At 42.2% G+C, this 16,941-nt stretch overlaps 1 protein-coding gene across 2 annotated transcripts in view; it reads right to left on the bottom strand.

The window, feature by feature from the left end:
- Nucleotides 1–16,941, bottom strand: part of LOC126213136 (uncharacterized) — a 109,083-nt gene that overhangs the window by 71,098 nt on the left and 21,044 nt on the right. For both annotated transcript variants that reach the window (XM_049940755.1, XM_049940754.1), the window contains exons 3-5: nt 16,144–16,410; nt 5,606–5,739; nt 1,959–2,164 (exon numbers count right to left, since the gene is read on the bottom strand). In XM_049940755.1, the coding sequence (XP_049796712.1) occupies nt 1,959–2,164; nt 5,606–5,739; nt 16,144–16,410 (607 nt within the window). The remainder of the gene's footprint in view (nt 1–1,958; nt 2,165–5,605; nt 5,740–16,143; nt 16,411–16,941) is intronic.

Raw genomic sequence — 16,941 nt, 5'->3', positions numbered from 1 at the left:
TTTGGGGGGGGGGGGAGGGAGGTGTTAAGTGTATATCATAAGAATACACTAATGGAAAATGGAGGTGGTCATGCGGTTCCAGACTGTAGCACCTAGAACCACTCGGCCACTCCGGCTGACCAACTGCTTGAAGTTTCATAGTCAGATGTCTGTTAGTTATTGTTCAGCACTGTACTGAGTAGACTGTCACACACAGTTAGTGAATTTCAAGATGGCAGAGTTTGAGAAACTTCATGTCTGCATTAAACTTTGCGTGAAACTCGAGAAAACCTTTACAGACACACACCAAATGATACCGGAAGCCTACGGTTACGAGCGCTTAAATCCTACTCATACTGCGAATGGTTCACACAGTTTAGAAACGGCTGGAGGGAAGTTAAAGATGACCCTCATTCGGGACATCTAACAACGACGCTCATGTCAGAAGACTCGCTGTCGAGATTGCAGAAGAATGTAACATTTCAGGTGGATCGTGTCATGAAATCCTGACACACCACCTTGGAATGCATCATGTTGGTGCCAAGTTCATCCCACAGCTCACTAGATCTTCACCTTGCAGTCTGAAGATCTATTGGATTACAGCAAATTAGAAAGAGATGTTCCTTAAGAGAGTCTTAACTGGTGATGCGACATTGGTCTATGGTTATGATGCTGAGACAGAGCCCAGTCTTCACAATCGGATGGGAAAGGTTCTCGCGGGGGAGGGGGGGGGTCAGGTCAAATGTCAAATCCACACTGACAGTTTTCTTTGACTTTGAAGGTGTAGTTCATCAATTCATGCCACAGGGACAAACTGTTAATCGGCAGTACTATCTGGACTTATTGCGACACTTGCCAGAAAATGTGAACAGGAAACAGCCTGAAATGTGGTTAGACAATTTATAGCTCTTGCAACAAGTTAACGTGACCGCTCATTCATCCCTGTTGGTGTGTGACTATTGCACTAAAAACAAAATCACTCTGCTGTTTCATCCTCCATACTCTCTACAACTGGCCCCTGCACACTTCTTTTATTTCCAAAGTTGAAAACTCCATTGAAAGGACGAAGATTGGCAATGATAGACGAGATTAAAGAAAATTTGTGGACGGTGCTTCGTGCGCTCGAGTGAGAGTTGTACTGAGACTGCTTACAGTGCTGGGAGTGGCGTATCAATTGTGGAGGAGAGTATTTTAGACCACCCACATTAAGTAATAGATATGTGTTGAAAAATTTTGTGGACAACATTCTGGAATTTTTTGAACAGACCTCGTACATCACTCTGGGTTTTTATTTGCACATTAATAAGAATCATCCCCTACACAGTTTTAGCTTACAGTTCACAAATCAGTTTTCATCTGAAGCAATCAATTTAGAAAAGATCACACGGTCGCAATCAATCTCAGATTTACGAAAAAAGTTGGACCTTCACTGACGCAGCCAGGGAAGTTGTCATAATATGGTGGGAACAAAATGACAACATTAACTCAGCTTCCAGACTTTCACTCTGCAGTGAAGTGTGTGCCGATACAAAACTTCCTGGCAGATTAAAACTGTGTGCCGGACCGAGACTCGAACTCGAGACCTTTGCCTTTCGCGGGCAAGTGCTCTACCGTCTGAGCTACCCGAGCACGACTCAGGACCCGTCCTCACAGGTTCAATACTGCCAGTACCTCGTACGGGTAGAGCACTTGCCCGTAAAAGGCAAAGGTCCCGAGTTCGAGTCTCGGTCCAGCACACAGTCTTAATCTGCCAGGAAGTTTCATTAACTCAGCTGACAATACAGGAACTTGTAAACAACTGGGAAGAAGGTAACTGTCCCAATTTTTTTGGTAGCGTCTGTCTTTGCATCAGTCAACAATCATCATATGTAGTGTGAAACCTAACAGAAATTCCATACAGTATATGTACCGCAGCAGATAAATGTCCGCAGGCACACAAATACGCCAGAACGTCAGATTGAGAAGTGGCGAGCACTCACCTGTAGCAGGCAGAAGGCGGACCCGGACCCCTTTTCCGTGCCAGACGCCGGCACCTGTGGGAACTGCGGCTCCCTCTCCGATTGCAACGCCCCGTGGGCCCCGGCGCGAGACGGTGACAACTCTTCCGCCGGGGGCTCTGGCCAGGGGTGACCCGCTTCTCGGTGTGCCAGTACTTCCTTCGGGGTGTCGAAGTTGATGGCGGGGCCTGAAAGAATTACACCGCCAATCTGTAAACTGTGAGTGCAAATAGAGTTTGAAAATAAATACAGCTGCTAAAGCACCTACAAATCTGAACGGAGACCGAGACATAGCGAGGTCAAATAATCCACTCGCTACAATTCCGTTTCCTATCTATTTTCTATTCTACTGTGGCTACCTTCTGACTGGACCTAGCAGTCGTAGCCTATCACCACTGTATCCCTGCAAACTCCCACAAGCAACACTACACCTTCTCCCACCCCTACCTCCCCCCATCCTCCTCAGCCCCACCACCTACACCAAACTGCAGATTGTCAAGCACAGTTGCTGTCCGCAGTCTGGTTACGGCAGCCAAAAACGGTGGTCGAGCATGTACGAGTTGTGTGAACGTGTGTGTACTTTCTATTTTGGATAAAGGTCTTTTGGCTAAAAGCTTAAACGTACAGCAGTCTTTTCATCAAGCGTGCCTGCAACTCGGCATGCCTCTGTACGGTGAGCACCAATTTTAGTGGATGCAGAATGCACAACAATGGCGCTACTCGACACATTTGACACGGTAGTTCAGGCTGCCAGCAACATTGTAACAACTGGTGAACAGAACCCTGCAAATGGGATTAACTCGATATGTGAACTGACTACAGGAAATGGTGCACCCGTACCGACACAGATACGAGCACGACAGTAATTCGGCATGCAGCTGGCTCCGGTAGCTACTGACTCTGGCACACAACTCGCGGCATGAGTGCAAGCCTAGGTCCGCAGAACTAACTATGCAGTAACATTCGCCAACGCCACTTACTGCCACTCGCAGATAAACACAGACTTCAGTGTGTCTGCCCATATGACGCACATCTGTATATACAGCGTTCCTTAATAGTCACAGTCTGTGTACCAAAACATCCCAGTGCTCTATAGGAGTCAAGTCAGGACTCTGTGCAAGCCTGTCCATTACAGGGATGTTATTGTCATGTAACCACTTCACCACAGGCCCTGCATTATGAACAGGTGCTCGATCGTGTTTAAAGGTGCAATCGCCATCCCCGAATTGCTCTTTGACAGTGGGAAGCGAGAAGGTGCTTAAAACATCAATGTAGGCCTTTTCTGTGATACTGCCAAGCAAAACAACAAGGGATGCAAGCCCCCTCCATGAAAAACATGACCACACCATAACACCACTGTCTCTGAATTTTACTGTCGGCACTACACATGCAGACAGATGACGTCCACCGGGCATTCGCTATACCCACACCCTGCCATCGGATCGCCACATTTTGTACCGTGTTTCGCCAGTCCACACAACATTTTTCCACTGTTCAATCGACTAATGTTTACTCTCCTTACACCGAGCGAGTTGTCATTTGGCATTTAACGGCGTGATGTGTGGCTTATGAGCAGCCGCTTGACCATGAAATCCACATTTTTTCACCTCCTGCCTAACTGTCATAGTGCTTGCAGTGGATCCGAATGCAGTTTATAATTCCTGTGAGACGGTCTGGATAGATGTCTGCCTATTACACATTACGACCCTCTTCAACTGTCGGCAGTCTCTGTCAGTCAACAGACGAGGTCGGCCGGTACGCTTTTGTGCTGTACGTGTCGCTTCACGTTTGCACTTCACTGTCACATCGGAAACAGTAGACCTAGGGATGTTTAGGAGTGTGGAAATCTCACGTACAGACGCATGACAAGTGACACCCAAATCATCTGACTGCGTTCGAACTCCGTGAGTTCCGTGGAGCACCTCATTCTGTTCTCTCACGACGTCTAATGACTACTGAGGTCGCTGATATGGAGAACCCGGCAGTAGGTGGCAGCACAATGACCTAATATGAAAAACGTATGGTTTTCAGGGTGTGCGGATACTTTTTATCACATAATGTATAGTAAGGGGTTATCATTTTTTTTTTTTTTGCTTTTTTTTTTTTTTTTTGTTGGTTCAGCAAGGTCTTAAGAGAACAGCTTAAAGTGCAGCAGCTGAATGTTTCTGACAAGCACGATTATAAATTTCACTATGTGCTTGAACATTTTGTGGATTATCTGGCTGAATATACGTTCCACTGAGCACTACTACTATTCCATAGAAAAACCAATTACATGTGATATTGCTCAAGAATTCACTTTGTAGTTTTTTTAAGGTTCATTATACTGTTTGTCATCATTATTGCATAATTTGTAAGCCACAAAAGAACTAAAATACATATAAAAACCTAATCTTAAAGTTGGCCTCTGTTAATGTGTGTTACACTTTAAGATATATCAAACACAAATGTGCCAGTAAAATTTTAAATAATGGCATAAATGGCTGGTGTTCTGGGCCCGGAATTTTTCGAAATGGCTGGTCCTGAAAGCATTACGTTTTTAATGGCGGTCTAACACTCTGCAACTTTAAGAAGTCCTTACACACGTTTTCACATGCAACGTAGTTCATCTTCTGTAAAAAGAAATTTAATTTGAAAGTAATGCTTCTCAAATCACCATTCACAATATTTTCCTGCAACCTATTAGAAATGTAAACAATTGTGATGTCACTCTCTTCAAAAGCAGTTTGCCGTTACGAAGTATTGCAGAGTAAGACACTCCGCTGTCGACAGATGCTTATATGTGCACTGTGTTTTGTTGTTGTAAATGGCACATTTTCTTTGCAACTATTATTCTGCAGTAGTGGGTTTAAGTAAAAATCCTTGTTAGATCATCAGTTCTTACCAGTCAAAATTTTAAAAAATTTAGCTGAAAACAAACAATGAAAAATTTCTAGGATTCTAAAAATTCAAGGGCTTTTCCTAGATTTCCTGGTTCTCCCAGGGCATATACATCCTGCGAGTGCACACACATCTGTATATGCAGCGTTCCTTACTAGCCACAAATTTTAAGGGAAGTGGCAATACAGATATCATCAGAAGTACTTCTGAAGTACAAAGACGTTGCTAGTCAGCTTCTCATCTGATGGATAATGCCACACTGACCTCCTCCTGGCCAGAGAAAGGCAAAACACCAGCTTAATATGGCAATGATACCAGACTTTATACCATTGGGCCTTCAAAAGGCCTGTTCAGATGCCTTTTCTTTTTTTTAACAACTATTCATTTCCTAAAAGAATTATGGAGACCAATGACAATTTTAACTGGGACCAACATACCAATTTTTGAACTACGATTCTCTCTCAGATTAGTTTAGCATTACAGCTCTTCTATCTGCAATACCGTAATACACAAGGGGACACAGAATTGTGGGCCATATACTGGGACTCAATAACTGTAGCTCAAAAAACTGTAGAAGGAATGAATTGCAGGGGCAGGTCATCGTTAATTTGGGATGCAGCAGTTATGCTAAAACAATGAAAATAACGGAGGGAAGTGTTAGGAACAGAGAGCTGCATCGAATTATCTTTAGTACTGACGACAGGAGCAAGAAAACAAAAAGAGAGAGGAAGCACAAGGAGGACACTCACTGCGGTCGGAGTCTTCACCACCGAATGCGTCACCTGGCCGATTCTCGGGCTCTGCCTCGTTCGGCCCGGAAGAGATGATCAAGTTCGTGTGCACGTCCACAATGTGCATGCTGCGAGCGCTCACGAATTTGAACCTGAGACACACGCAATCAAAGAGTGCTGTTACTTTTCCACTGAAAATAAATGGAGCATGAAGTAACTGGTGCCATCTTATTTCTACTTCACATATTTATTAAACCACAGTTTCTATGCTACTTCTTAAAACCGTTTCAAAACATAATTGGCCCACTGCAGTGTGACACATAGTGACTATCTTGCATTATTACTATCACTAGTGTGTGTGTGTGTGTGTGTGTGTGTGTGTGTGTGTGTGTGTGTGCACGCATGTTTAAACAAAATATTTTCATTTTGAATACACTGCAATTCATGTGACTCGTGTTTTACCACAGACGGCAACAAAGACGCAAATTCCCATCCAGACACACCTCTAACAACACGAGAGTGGACTGAAAAGCAATACCTCAATTATTTATGTGAAAACTGGCATCAGACTGTCACAGATGTCTCGGCGCTCGTGTGTGGTCTGGTATTGTCGTGCTGAAGGAGAGGACGAATTCTTTGTGCTTTCAGTTTTCTGAGGGTTTCTCACACACCGGCATAGTTACATTATACACAGTCACAATACACACTGCGATTCGAAGTACTCTAGTGGCAGGGGGTTGCAACTCTCAACTGTGAAGTGGAAAAGTCAACCGAGTAATGTGTGTGACGTGAAATATCACAACCGATATTGAGAAGAGAATAAAAAAATTGGAAGCATTACTTTTCACCATGCTCTTGAAATTTTCCATTTCCCAGCACATCTTTGGGCAAATGCTACCCAAGTAGCCAAAGAAATGATCTAGATTTTCTTCTAGAATGGTTCTTTCAGGATTCTTGCTCTCAGTTGGTAACAAATGAAAGCATACTATAAAACATCATCAGACGGAATGCATTTTTGATCATACTTTTCTTGCCGCCAACAAAACTCAGTAATGTTGTAGCTTCTGAAATGGATCACTGACAAATACTGCTAACCTTTATCACATTTCTTGTTGTTGTTATTTTGTCTTACACGCAGTTTGCCCAAGCTAAGAAAATAATAGGTAACCGTAAATGTATTGTTCCAATGATGAATGACTTATTAATAGTTGGAAAAAAGAAAAAAATGCAATGAAACTTTATCACAATTGTGGTATAATCACACTGACACTGATTAAGAAACCCAAAATCATGTACATCCATGCACTAGAACACATTGATTTGTTTACGGAGTATCCAGATCAAAATTTGTTTGACTAATGTTCTAACTCTCTGGGAAATAAGAACTGCGATGAAAACCAGAAACGGAAAATAATGGGATTATTATTTCCAAAAAGTCAATTAAAAGAAACTGACACACAATTTAATGTGTTTTAAGCGTAATTTTGTAAGTAAGTTGTCAGCTCCTGGCAAATAACACCCTATTAAACAGTGAGCACCCAGAATGCTCAGTAGGCTTTCAATTGCAGTGAAAACATGTATTTAGGATAATCTGTGTATTTTTTTTTTTTTTTTTGTTGATACAGTCCTGTTGTGTACTGACCTGAATAATCTGAAACTAGCTGTGTATATTTCAGTTTCAGGTGTGTTACTTGGGTGACCTGGGACTGATATTTAAAACAAATAAAAACTACAAAAGATTTTGTGTGTTGAATACATCCCACTTAAAGAGTTTTAATGAGTTTGGTAGCTTGTGAAAACAAACAACCTATAAAAACTCTTCAATCAACATTTTTAAAATGAATTTTGTCAAAAGTTATTTCTTTGTCCTAGTGTTGTCATCAGGTACACCATTACAGTCATTCTCTGGATCACAAAATGCAACTGAACATTATGTTTTTATAGTCTATCCGAGTATTAAGGGCTGTTACCCTTTTCTGCAACAGCAATATGATGTTGAAGTCTATGTGATACATCAATCATCAGAGCTTGTGCACAAATAACCGCAAATTAATGAGTACAACTAAGTCTAGAATGAAACCAATTCTCATTTCAGATGCTTCGCCAAAACATAGGCAACTACCCAAATACACAACTAGTCCTAACTTTAAAAGAACAGCAGTGATGATAAATTATTCTTCAGTCTGAAGACCAGTTTTGGCCAGTTACAACAATCTACATTCAATTTAATATGCCTTCAGCAATCATGCTTAAGTTTCTCTCTGTGCAATTTTTAGCTCCCACACATGACTTCCTTACCACACTAATTATTCCCTGATGCTTCAGAATGTGAGCTATCATTCACACTCTTCTTTTTATTTAGTTGCGGCACAAAGCTCTTTCCTCTCCGATTCGGTAGCTGTTCATTAGTTATCTGATCAATCCACGTAGTTTTCAGAATAATTCGACGTGTTACCCCACGTCTCTATCCAGCCGACGAGATGATTGTGATAGATGGAGCCATTTACAGGGTGACAATTATTTAACTACATGAAAAATAAAACATTATTAGTTACACACTTTATTCAACACTAACACATCACTACAGACATTCAGATTTAGGTAACTACCTGTTCGACACGCCTGCCACCGTTGGCGATGTATGGCGCAGACAAATAGCGAAATTCTGCACGGCCTGCTGAACTGTCGGAACATCGATGCTGTCTATGACGTCCTGAATGGCTGTTTTCGGCTTAGCAATGGTTTAGGAGCTATTGCTGTACACCTTGTCTTTAATATAGCACCACACAAAGGAGTCACAGGTGTTCATATCCAGAGAATATGGCCACCAACAGAGGCCCATACCAGTGGCCTCTGGGTACTCCAGAGCCAGAATGCAGTCCCCAAAGTGCTCCCTCCAGGACATCAAACACTCTCCGCTTTGATGGGGTCGAGCTCCATCTTGCACGAACCACATCTTGTCGAAATCGGGATAACTTTGGATAATGGAGATTAAATCACCTTCCAAAACCTTCATGTACCGTTCAGTAGTCACTGTGCCATCAAGGAATATTGCAAGATTATTTGTGACTGGACCTTACACCTGCTGAGGGAGAAGAGACTTCTCAATCACAAAATGCAGATTCTGAGTACCCCAAATGTGCCAATTTTGCTTATTGACTAATCCATCCAAATGAAAGTGGGCTTCATTGCTAAACCAAACCATATTCACATATTAATTCCCATCCTGCCCCATAGCCAACTGTGCATTTTGAACATCCTAATGCAAACTGTTCAGAATTATGATGATTTGATTTCATATAGTTCAATAATTGTCACCCTGTATTAATTACATAGTTTGGAAACAAAAACAGTTTAGAGGGTTTTGTCACCATTTTTGCAAGTGAACTGATACAGACGGACATTAACCATCCTCGAGGTGGGTTGGCGGTTACAGTATTGCCACATTTTGCAGTACCTGCTGGGCATGGCAATTGTTCTGTGCTTTGGAGTCCCGGCACAGAGAAGCTAGGTGTGCCACCAAATACAGAGCACTAAGAATTATAATGTCAGGAGAACAAGAGGAGCGACAAGAACAGCCAAAACATTCATTGGTCAAATGTCAGAAATCATTCATGTATTGTCTAAGGAGTAGTCGCCGGCAAAGGGATCCAGTTTTTAAAAAAGGTTGTATACATGGACAAGGAGAAAAAAATTCCCGGATTTCCCAGTTAAAAACACTCTTTCTCCCAGGTGAAAATACACTTTTTCCGTGTTAAGTGACAGTATACTCTTCCTCCGCACCGTAAAACTCATCATCAATACTTTGAATGTTTATGGTTTTTTTAAGATTAATAAGCTGGAAGAGAAGCTAAGCTTCCACATATAATGTTGATCTTTTTTGCGTGTAATACACTTTAAGATACATCAAATAAACGCTCTAGCTCGCAATCTTCTAAATGGTCGTCCTCAAACAGTTGATTTTTAAATGATAGTCAAACGCTTTGTGATTTAAAGAAGTCATTGTACATCTCGCACATAGTTTATCTTGCGTAAAAGGAAATCTGCTTTGAATATAATACTTTTAAAACCACCATTCGCAATATTTTCCCGCGACCTGTTAGAAATAGGTTCGTTTCAGCAGTTGCAAGAGAGCGCCAGGTAATAGGCATCATCGCACTTGCGCAGCTACGATGATGCAGGAAGCCCATATGTTCGTACGTGTAAAACGTTAAAAGATCTTACATTATGTCATATAAGAAAAAAAAGACAAAAGAGGATACTTCAAGAGCGTCGGAATTTCGTGAACCATACAAAAATGTACAATTCGGCTTAAAATGCACATTCGTATGTAAATTTTCTTGGTGTTACAGTACCGTATTATCTCATGTTTTGTTCTTTATTATGGCATAATGTCATATGTGCACTTGAAATGCAGCGAACAGTTGAAACTAGGCAGTAGTGTAAAATTAAACACTTCGTTTCAAATAAATTGACTGCCTTGGCAGAAAAGGTTAATAAAAGCCTACTCTCTTTGGCAAACCAGCAAAAATAACTTCATTGTTCTGTAAGGAGATTAATGCTCGACTGTCAGAAAGATGGGAATAAAATCTGAAACTAACAACATATTTTAGCCTTCTGTAATTATGCGCACATATTTCAATTCATTTGATAGTTCCCGGCCACAAAAATCCGTTTTGTTATCATTTCACTTGAGAACAATAAACGAAGAAGAAACAACAAAATTACTGAACGTAAACACAGGTCACGTGGAGACGACCCACCTCCCCTCCACAACTTAGACTGCTCTGTGCATCAGCCCCACATTTACTTTATTTCCGAACCGGGGCAAAATTAAGCAGTGGCGCCCAGCCACACTTCTGTAACCAGAAGCGGGAGAAGGTACTACTCATACGCGACTCAACTGTGCATGCACAAGAGCCTGCCCGCAACTGCTCAAACTAATCTAATTTAAACAGTTGTCACGTCACGCTCATCGGAGACAATTTGTTGTTATAAAGCATTGCATAGTCTTCCTGAAGCCTTTGACACACTGTTGTTGGCAGACGCTTGTATGAGCATTGTTTTGTTGTTGTATACGGCGCATTTCCTTTGCAACTTAAGTTTTATTTTCGTTTTCTTTTTCCTCTCGTTCATGTTTTGTTACTATAGTATTATTATGCTCTAGCGGGATACAGTAATATCCTCTGTTAGAGTATTGGTTCTTACCAGTCAGAATCACAAAAATTTAACTGAAAACTAAAACAATGAAAAATTCCCGGAATTCTAAACAATTCCCGGGTTTTGCCCAGTTTTCTCCCGGATGAAAAAATTCCCGGGTCTCCCGATTGTCCCGGGTTGTATACACCCTGTAAAACCGCCTACACAATGACGTAGCTTAAGGTCACAGATAACATCACACTGGAGCCATTCATCCCGGTGGACCCTCATTAGAGAGTAAGCGACAAGAAAGTAATTTCGCGTGACGCTCTACAGCTCTAAATAAGGAATATTATTCACACTGATTGCCTAGCATAATCATTAAGGTACTGTCCTTCACATGGTAAAGGTAGTCGGTTCGAAACTCGTTAAGTGCTTTGAAATTTTTATCAAAATGTCTGATCACTATTTTTATTCAATCAACTGGTTTAAATTTGTGTTTTATTTTTATTCCTTTATCATGTTATTTGAACTGACATTAAATTTTTCATTTGTTCTCACTTTCCATCCCATCATTCTTGTTCCATTTTAATTTTCACACACGTGAATTATTTTTATTTATCTATCATAATATTTAAACATTTGAAAATGCCCATCTATCACTGAAAAAACAAAAGACAAAATAATCTATACTGCCCGTGCAACTGTGTCAAATAAGTATTTTTTATTACAAGATGTACTTCTTTTATGTTGACCATCATACAAACATTTAAAACAAATTCTTATTGCAGTACGGATAAAGTAACACAGATGAAGATTTAAATGAAAGAAGGGAGTTGTGACACACAATTCAAACAAAATGAGGAATAGAAATAATGACTGCAATAACATGAATGAAACTACAGGATGATGAAACTTGAGAAATTAAATCAAAGTTAATACTTTAATACTTAAAAATAATTAAAATCACATTAATAAAGATTCCAAAAGCAACGAGAATGATGGGGAGAAAAGTGTGTGAGGGGGGGCGGGGGAAAAAAACTCTGTCTTCAGGCCACGAGTGGCCTACCGGGACCATCCGACTGCTGTGTCATCCTCAGTGGAGGATGCGGATAGGAGGGGCGCGGGGTCAGCACACCGCTCTCCTGGTTGTTATGATGGTATTCTTGACTGAAGCTGCTACTATTCAATCAAGTAGCTCCTCAATTGGCATCACGAGGCCGAGTGCACCCTGAAAAAGGGCAACAGCGCATGGCGGCTGGATGGCCACCCATCCAAGTGCCGGCCACGCCCAACAGCACTTAATTTCGGTGATGTCAGGGGAACCGTTGTATCCACTGCAGCAAGGCCATTGCCCCAAAGTGTGAGCAAATGGAAAAGTTAATATTATGATTAAAATTATGTGACAAACAAAAAGAAATTTCAAAAATTATATTTAAATCAAATGACTGAATAAACATTACAAAAAAGTAGGCCCATTGAAAAAAGTGCATAAGGCAGGGAAGAGTTGCGTAAACCAACACTTTACGTGACTGCCAGTAAAATGTTTATGTCTATTATTTTAAAGATATTGTGCGGTTTTTCTTTCATGAAATATGTGTGTACATAGTGTACAAAGTGCGAGGGACTGCCACCATTTTCTTCTTCTTACTGTCCATACTTTGTGTGTTAGAAACTACTTTCAAAGTGTCAAAATGTAGTGGAATAAATAAAATACCACCCCGTTCAATGTACTTGCGGTGCGACAGTTGCAATTCCTGAAAGCCATTGCCCGTGGCCTCCAGTCTGCTGAGGAGCACGGCAGTCCCGGCTCCACGGATAAAACACGAAAATCCACTGCATTACGACACACACAAACATGCCTGTTCTGCGGGAAGACTGGCGAGACTAGATCCGACAGGCAGGTCCTGCACATTAGTGGGAAACAATGGGCTTCAGAACGGCAGGTGTGATCTATAAGAGATACCCACAGAAATGGCCTGCGGTTTTGGCCCGTCACGGGAAGTCCACTCGTGTGGCCAGCTATTCACGTGTCACAAACACCGTGTCGACGAAATCAGACCACACCGTGTCGACGAAATGAGACCGTGGTGATAAATCCGTGCACCAGATAACTTGCGCGTATACTCTGAGAATCAATACTAATGAGGATACGTAGCAACTCACCGTAAAGACAATCGCCGTGCCGCAGACAGGCACACAGAAAAGACAATCGTACTATCAGAACTAAATTTTTGGTCACAGCCTTTGTCAGAAAATGAGAGCACACACACATGCAGTCACTCAGACACAACTCACGTCCACACGACCACCTTCTCCGGCCACTGCGTAAATAGTCTCCGTGCACCAGATCCAAACAAACCACCCCTCACACCTCCCTGCCCCCCTCGTCGGCAGCAGCAAGACGTGGTGGCAGCACTGACTGCAAGCTGAGGAGAGTGGTGGGAAGGGGAGAAGCAGTAAGAACGAGAGAGTAGGGAGTGACGCACGTACTCGGCTGCACCCAGCCAGTAACGGTGCACGAAATCTCAATAGACGAACCATTTCATCCACTGAGACAAAAAACGAGATTTTTCCATTTTTTTTTCCCAATTTACTTGATATTTCCCCGATTTCCCTGACACTTCGATATCCCCCAATTTCCAGAACTTGTGGCAACCCTGAAATACTTCAACGGGGCTGGAACATCGCCTCCCAGCATAGTGTAACGTAGGCAAACGATTTGGCCGCCTGCAGGTGGTACGAAGGGAAGTGAAATAATTGTACAGCTGAATGCTAGTGGGCCCAGGGCTCGAGGGGCAAGTCTGGCTCTGCGGTCGGTACTGGAGAGTCCAGGTACAAAGGGGAGCAGCGACACTGGGAATGGGCAAGTCCCAAAGCTGGGACTCTGGAAAGATGTTGCTCGCACGGCCTTTGTGCAGGAGATGCACAAATAAATGGTGGAGTGAAAGACTGCTTCTTACAACTCTCTTAAAATCCACAGTAATTTATTGTCCACGACTAAAATAAATCTGAATACATTTTTGAGCTCAGAAAAATAAGGTGCATCCAGTGACAACAATATTTTCAATGTCTTTGAAACTACATAAGTTAATATTTCACAGTGACTGTACATTTTCACAATGAATGTTTGAATTAACAACTTTTAAATGCTTCGCGCAATTTCAACAGGCGATATCTCAGACGATAGCATTGTACAATAGCTATGACGGCATTGTACAATAGCTATCAAAAGCCACTGATCTGTAGCAGTTTTCTTTACTTACTTATGTCTTTTACATCTTTTTTATTACATACACGTTTGTCAGAACATCATATTCTCCACAATGACACAGTAAATAAATACAACATGAATACCTCACATATCATCGTACTTGTGAAGTCATTCAATGAACAGTCTACTATTCTGTCAGTAACTTTAAAAAAGTTCTCTTAAAAATCATTGTCATTTAAGAATTGGTCAGTCATATGCATTAGCTGACACCATTATTGAAAAAAGTGAGCAAAAAGCATTTCTGACAAGCAGGCCTAAACAACTGTTTAAACGAACTTAATGACAGCACACTGTTGTCATTTATTGTGAGTGCACTTGTGCAAGAATACTGGCTTATTTATTCATGAAAAGACCTTTATTTGTAATTATTGTAAATGATCCGAGTGTGATGATGTTTGTAACATTTCCTTATTTAAAGATTGTTGTAACACAGTTTAGTCACGGAAATGGTCAAGCCGAGCCAAATTATGTTTGTAGTAATTAAGAGTGACTTATTTTTGTGGCGATGGCCTTCAGCCAACGCAACAGCAGACAGTAGCAGAACACTACGAAAGTAGAGTGGAGACTGCGACTTTTTCGAGTGAAGAGCTCGAAGGAGTGGTTCTGTACATTTGGTGCAGAGTGCCAGAAGAAGGCAGCCTGCCTACAGTAAAGTGTGCGATTTGGTTGTACAGTTGATCAAATGTGGGCAGTGTATGGCCACTACAATAATCTTACTTTTGAACGGGCTAGCTCACGAGGGGTCCGAACGTACTCCCCTCGTATTACGGAACTTAAGAAGACAGAGTACGAGTAACTACTTTGTATTGCAAGTCTCAATTTGCAAATCATCGTGTCGAACTCTGAACTACTTCAAACTGCTAACTCGCATATTGTGATCACGAAACAGACACAGTCTTCGCGAGTCTTTGACGATTGTTCAGTTTAGGTATCTTGCCGCTATTCTCTTAATGATGTCAATATAACTTTACTGCATTTGATAAGGGTTTTTTCTGTCTGTATCTTAGCTGAATGTAGTAGGAGCACGTCCCGTTTACCTGAGGTGCCCTTTTCGAATAATCATTATCCGACATAATTCTCTTTCGTCTTTGTCAATTACAGACGTTAGAATATAACCCTTTTTATTAAATCATTCATTTAACTTTTATTTTGTATGTCTGTGTATTTTATTAACTCTCAATTCTGGCCAAGGCACAGACTATTTGACTGCAGTATCACAGTTAGGCCCTACAAGTTATTATTTGCAGCGAATTATCTACAGGTCACCAAAAGGAGACGTGCGCAGCTCGAACCTCTGGCCGAGTCCCTAACGTGCGAGTAACCACAGGTAAAGCAACTGGTTTGGTCATATAGGACGCTGTTTGGAAGAGCAACTACACTAGCAGCAAGTGTTAGATACTGTCGCAACAGGTGGCAATGTTTGACAAACAGTACAATGACAAAAAAAATCCGAATGCAGTGAGCCCTTCTGTAAAAGCAAGAGAGTTAGAAAGCTTTAAGAGTTTTCCCTTAAAAAATTCAGAGGCATTATTTTTCAGCACACCCTCATAAGTACAAAGATTGTTTTCTTCTTAACATTATTCCCTTCTAGTACGGGGTCTGCTGTACTCGATATTACACAAATTTAGAATATAACTTTTGACCTGATGCACTTCCCGTCCTCACAGTCATCAGTTATATAAGGGAAGTCGTGCCTGCAGTGAACTGTGTACCCTCTGTTCTGTGAGTGATCGTATTTTCTGAGGTGGAAATTGAGGAACAGCCCAGCATTTGGCTGGACGATCGTAGGAAACTGCCTAAAAACCAAACTCAACCTGGCCACTGCACCAGCAACACGTGTCACTTCACCACACGGTTTGGGTCCGGATCTGGCTCACCTTTCCGTCTATCCAGCTAACGTGCTACCTGTTCCACTACACGAGCACGTCACCTACAAAGATACGTGCCGATAAGGAATCGAACTAAATGCTACCAGAGATGACGGACCTCTTATACCGAAACACTCAGAAAATCTCTCCGAACTACATCTGGTCGAGTTCGGGTGCACTCTGTATTTCTGACTATTTCCAGATGCACAGAACCCACAGGTACCTCCTAAGCGACCCACAGAAGGCGGAAGCCGACTACCGGCCCGCCCACTCACCTGCACTCGCAGTAGTAGCAGGCGTAGGGGTACCACTCCGACTTGCCGACGCCTCCCACGCTTCCGTGCGGCAGGGCCGGATCCTCCGAGTGCAGGTCCGAACCGAGATCCCGGCACTCACGTCCGGCCGGGTCCGTACAGTACGCGTGTCGCAGCCGGCCGGTGTACGGCGACCCGGACGTGGAGGCCGGCGCGGGGCGGGACGCCGCCACCTCCTGCAGCCGGCCGATCGCCAGTCGGTCGAGGTGCGAGAGGCGAGCGGAGTCACTGCAATTGTACCTTCACTGAGTGCACTCGGTCACAGTTCACACTCACATAAGAAATACCGATACACTTACATACAGTTCACTAATCACGTGGACCTTTTTTAAAAAAGAAAATTAGTTATTTAATGTGTACCTCCACATTTTTGCGGCACAAAGACGTGTATCTTTGGCCGTATACGCAGTGGTTCGGTCCTCGAGTTTAATAGGACGGAGCAAGTGCTGGAGCGTCAATTACCTCGGCTCACTCTGAAGATGGCTGGACGGTATTCAGTCAAAATATTGGAAGAAGGAGCTGAAATTATGCGGCTGCATGCCCGAAATTTTATGGAACAATAAGTTATTTACGAAGTAACCACTGAAAGCATTCTGGGTCTAAGGGAGGAAAAAGAACGTTGACCACCTCACCTGAACTGAATTTTTGACTTAGAAACCATTTCTAAATGAAATAACACTTTCTCATACTCGATAACACTTTCTTATTTACAAACTGAAGTACACAGTACTAATGTATTTTTAGTTCATTCTGAAGGGA

The sequence above is a fragment of the Schistocerca nitens genome, chromosome 11 (genome assembly GCF_023898315.1).
Source record: "Schistocerca nitens isolate TAMUIC-IGC-003100 chromosome 11, iqSchNite1.1, whole genome shotgun sequence".
NCBI lineage: Eukaryota > Metazoa > Arthropoda > Insecta > Orthoptera > Acrididae > Schistocerca > Schistocerca nitens.
The sequence above is the reverse complement of the archived record's forward strand: the minus strand, read 5'-3'. Positions and strand labels throughout refer to the sequence as shown.